Below are 4,498 nucleotides of genomic sequence, written 5' to 3' on the forward strand. Positions count from 1 at the left end.
GAACGCCATCTTTGAAGATGACATGGCCTAATATCATGAGCCTCGTATCACCGAAGTAACATTTCTGCAAATTTAGTGGGAGCCCGGCAGCAGTAAGGCACGTGAGAACACTCTGGAGGCGCAGTAAATGAGAAGAAAAATGTTTGGAAAAACGACAATGTTATCCAGATAGCACAGACACGTTTCCCATTTGAGCCCACTGAGAATATTATCCATCATTCTCTCGAATGTAGCTGGCGCATTGCATAGGTCGAATGGCATGACATTGAATTCATACAGGCCGTCCTGGGTGACGAAGCCGGTTTTCGGCCGGTCAGCGGGAGCCACCGGGACTTGCCAGTAGCCAGAGCGTAAGTTTAAGGACGGAAAAATGGATGTGGCTTAGCTTTGTTAAGCCCGGTAATTGCGAAAGCAATATCCGTAGCTACGCCATGGTTCAGCTGGTAGTGTTGCTGGTGGTGGTGCTTGTGGTTAGACTTGTGGGGATGTATCGGTTATACAACCAAATCCAACCCAATCAAATCCAATCCAAAACAATCCAAACCAATCCAATATGCTAATATGATAGCTACCGGCCTCGCTACGCGACGAACTCAAAGTGCAAGTAGTATTGCTTTCGCAATAAAATACTCCGCTCGTTGCAAGCAATCTAGTGCGTCGTCGATTCTGGGTAGAGGATAAACTTCTTGCGAGTAATTTGGTTGAGACGACGGTAGTCCACGCAGAAGCGGACGGAGCCTTTTTGTCGTCGCCAGGACAACAGGAGAGGCACAAGGGCTGTGAGAGGGCGGTATGATGCCGCGCTGTAACATATCGTCGACATTGTCACGGATGACGGGGCGCTCTGTGGGCGATTCGCGGTACGGTCGCTGGCGCAAGGGGGCGTGCGAGTCTGTGTCGATTTCTTGAGAGACGGAAAACGCACGGCCCAAAGAAGGTTGGGAAAGGTCAAAAGACGTGCTGAAGCGCTGGAGCAGTTTCAGTAGCTGGTCACGTTGAGCGGGCGGAAGGTCTGCAGCGATGGCGCGATGAACGACGTCGACGGGAAGCGGATCGGGCGTGGTGGCACAAATGTCCAGGAGAGCAACCTCGGGACAGGCACGGTGATCGGAGAACTCGTAGGCAAGAGCAGGGTCCAGTTCTTCGATACGACTGAGGCATTCGCCGCGAAGGAGAGGGGAAGGGCAGGGAAAAGGGTTGGAGACATAAATGCCACAGTGACCATCGGAAATCGTGAGAACGGCGAGAGGAATCAGAAGGCGGTAACGGCGGGTGCCAGCTGTGGTGGGTGTGAAGAAAACAGGGCTGGTGAAGGAAGAGGCCAGTAGGAGTGGGACGAGGGCAGAAGAGAAGGGAGGGATGGCGGTGTCGGCAGCTACGAGAAGTTTAGCGGAGGGCACAGGCAGGTCGCACAAGGAAACGTTACACACGGAAGATAGCTCGAGTTCAGCACGAGCACAATCAATCACTGCACGGTGGGTTGAGAGGAAGTCGCATCCTAGAATGGCACCGTGAGAGCACGCACTCAGGACAACAAACTCGATGAGATCTGCTACGTGTACCGTGCAGGCTGCGATGGGGTGGTTGCACTGTGATCTGGCCGTACAGAGCGAAAATTCATACAGGGGCGTCGTCACCTTGCGAATTTTGCGGTGGAGAGACTCACTAATCACAGACACGGCAGCGTCGGAGTCAACGAGCACGTGAACAGGGACAATCGCCTGAATCACGTTGGCGGGAGGAAATGGAGGACTTGGTGAGTTTGCAAAAGACGCAGTTCTTGCCTCCGGTATTGCGCCAGTTAGTTTTCCTCTCGGAGCGGTTCCTGTCGCCGAAGCATTCGGGAAATTGAACGGCGGCGAGGGGAAGGCGAGCGACGACTAGAATACCTGGGGCGAGGCATAGACGAGCCACAAGAGCCATTGGTCAAGAGCGGCTCATGATTGTATCCGTACGGGTGCACAGCCTCCGCAGAGCGAGGCAAGCGCTGACGGCAGAGACGTGCGACGTGCCCTCGAAGCCCACAAGCGTAGCAGATGGAGCGATTATTGGCGGTGCGCCAAGTGTTCGTAGGGTGTCGTCGTGTGCGAGGGGACGAGGCTGGGGGAAGTGGTATGGACTGGGGTGGAGCATAATAGGCAGGACTGCTGCGGTACGTGGGGGAGGCAAGCGAGCCCGGTGTCCGGATTACGGCTTCAGCATAGGGCTCCGCGGCTCAAGTTTGCTAGCCATCTGGCGGCGACAATGTGAACTACTGGGGAGAGAAGCTGCCAGCGCGCGCCGCTGCGCGCCGGCAGCTCCGCGGCTGCCGCTCCGCGGCTCAAGTTTGCTAGCCATCTGGCGGCGACAATGTGAACTACTGGGGAGAGAAGCTGCCAGCGCGCGCCGCTGCGCGCCGGCAGACAAGTGTGTGCGCACGCGATCCGAGGCCGTCCTGAGCGCAGCAGGGTGCTGCGGCGTCGCCAGTTTTGTGCTCTTGTTCGGCGAGCGTGTTGTACAATTTGCACAATGGCAGAAGCGGCCCTACCTAAGCGGAAGCGGGGCCCGAAGTATTGCTGTGTTGTCGGCTGCCAGAAGAGTGCTGAAAATACCAAGGGGCTCGATCCACCAGTAAAACTGTACGGATTTCCGGGGCGATGGTATGAAAAAGAAAGACTTCAAGCGTGGATCAACGCAGTGATAATGGTTAGGTAAGTCCCTACAGCCATGCCGTGCTTTCGGCTGCGGCCGTTTGTATTTTGTGTTCGTTCGTTCATGTTACAAGCCGGTACTCAACGCTGAGCAGGCATGCGACGACTGCACTAACGATTACGGGTACTTGTTGCGTTCTCGCAAGCACAAGTGTAGTGGCTTTTGATTGTTCGTATTGTTGTTTCTAGGTGTGGCCGCCGTTGTTGCATGTTCGAACATGAATATGCTAGCGTGGTTTAACAAACATTGCGCTTTTAGGTGATTACAATTAGGTGCTGTGAGAGCAGCTTTTATCACTTCTAACGCCCGAAACCAGCTCAGGCAGTATGATAGACGCCGTAGTGATAGAACATGCACGCTTGCTTTGTTTTGTTGCGAATTTATATCCTATTTTAACCTGTGAATGACACTCGTACTTAATATTATGCTGTACTCGAGGAGCTCGTGAATTCTTTGAGTTGGTACCTTCGGAACTTGCGCGATTTCTTCTGTGTCTGTGCGTGTGTTTGTGTGTGTCTTGGGAATTGCTAATATACAATACTATTCTTTCTTATGCAGTCCTGATGGAACTGTTTGGTTGCCTAAGGAGCACACACGAATTTGCAGCAGAGATTTTGTAGGCAACTGCAAGACTGACATTAGCCAACTTCCAGCCTACATCCCTACCGTTTTCCCTCCGATCTACAGAAAAAAAGCACCTGACAAGGAAAGGGCGCGAAGGTATGAAACGAAAAAGTGAAACTGCCAATGTAAAATGCAGCTTTGTGTTTTTAATAAGTTCTGCTTTTTTATTTGATACTTTCAATCCCGTCATGAATTGTTACTCGGAGGGCATTCAAAATGGCAATGAGATGCAAATATAAAAATTAATTGCACGATGAGTTTGGCTGCACCCTGTTTAAGGTTGGTAGTAATGTTACTTTTACCGGTTCAGTGCAGGTGGCAAAGGCGTCTCAACCAGGCAATATCATCTAGAGAGCTCGGTGCAGGAAGTGAAAAGTTATCACGAAGTACAGACGATGAAGCGACGATGCATAAACCAGGAACCTCCATTACAGAGGACATTCACATGATGGATCTCAGCCATGCACCTCTGGAGATGAGCGCAGCTGCGGCTTCGACGATCAGCACAAGTGACTCGCATACTTCAATGAGTGTGTGTGGCGCAGGAGAAAGTCATTTCATTGCAAAGACAGATGCTGTGAGGACACCTTTTAATTAGTGGATCATATTTCTGTGTATACAAAAACGACACAAATGCAACATTAATTTTCTATTAATACTGCCCTTTCAACACTGTTCACATGTAGCACTGAAAACATTTCAGTGCAATACAACACAGTCATTTATACATAATTTTTTTTCAGGCATGCCAAACCGGTTTCGTCGTGAATAAAACTAAGGCCACTGTACATTTCCGCGCTTGCGTCGCGCGCACGACACCCGTCGCTGGGTATCACTCGCAGCTAACTACGCGTTCACGCCGCAGGTTTAACGCCGCAGGTTTAATGGAGATTAGTCCACAAAACTTGTAGGCAGGCATGAGAACTGAATGAAAAAAAAAATGAGGCGGCAGTAAGCCGAGTTTCGCAGTGATTTAATTCAGCCAACCTCGCAAGCGTCAGTGAATTTCCCAACCAGCGACCCTCCTCCCCTCTGTCCCTTGGTTTCCGTGGCTGTTGGCTTCTCTCTTATTTATAGCCAGCCCCTCATTCGCCTTTCCTTGTTTGCCTATTCGTTTAGCGAGGGCATCGGTTCTGGCAGCCTTGACGCCATAGGAAGCATAAGAGGGTTCTCACAAAGCTTC

General features: G+C 51.4%; 1 protein-coding gene across 1 annotated transcript; it reads left to right on the forward strand.

Moving 5' to 3' along the window:
• The first annotated feature begins 2,349 nt into the window (after positions 1-2,349).
• LOC149361484 (uncharacterized) lies at positions 2,350-3,913 on the forward strand. Its single transcript, XM_089567458.1, has 3 exons — positions 2,350-2,690; positions 3,250-3,411; positions 3,631-3,913. Exons 1-3 carry the CDS (start codon positions 2,509-2,511, stop codon positions 3,911-3,913), a joined length of 627 nt encoding a protein of 208 aa, XP_089423584.1. The 5' UTR covers positions 2,350-2,508.
• Positions 3,914-4,498: the final 585 nt, after the last annotated feature.

The sequence above is a fragment of the Amblyomma mixtum genome, chromosome 2 (assembly GCF_055824585.1).
Source record: "Amblyomma mixtum isolate Tamu chromosome 2, ASM5582458v1, whole genome shotgun sequence".
Lineage (NCBI taxonomy): Eukaryota > Metazoa > Arthropoda > Arachnida > Ixodida > Ixodidae > Amblyomma > Amblyomma mixtum.

Coding starts and splice junctions, on each gene's coding strand:
- LOC149361484 (XM_089567458.1), top strand. CDS start 2,509: ATGGCAGAAGCGGCCCTACCTAAGCGGAAGCGGGGCCCGAAGTATTGC. Junction 2,691..3,249: donor AACGCAGTGATAATGGTTAG/GTAAGTCCCTAC, acceptor TTTCTTATGCAG/TCCTGATGGAACTGTTTGGT. Junction 3,412..3,630: donor GACAAGGAAAGGGCGCGAAG/GTATGAAACGAA, acceptor GGTTCAGTGCAG/GTGGCAAAGGCGTCTCAACC.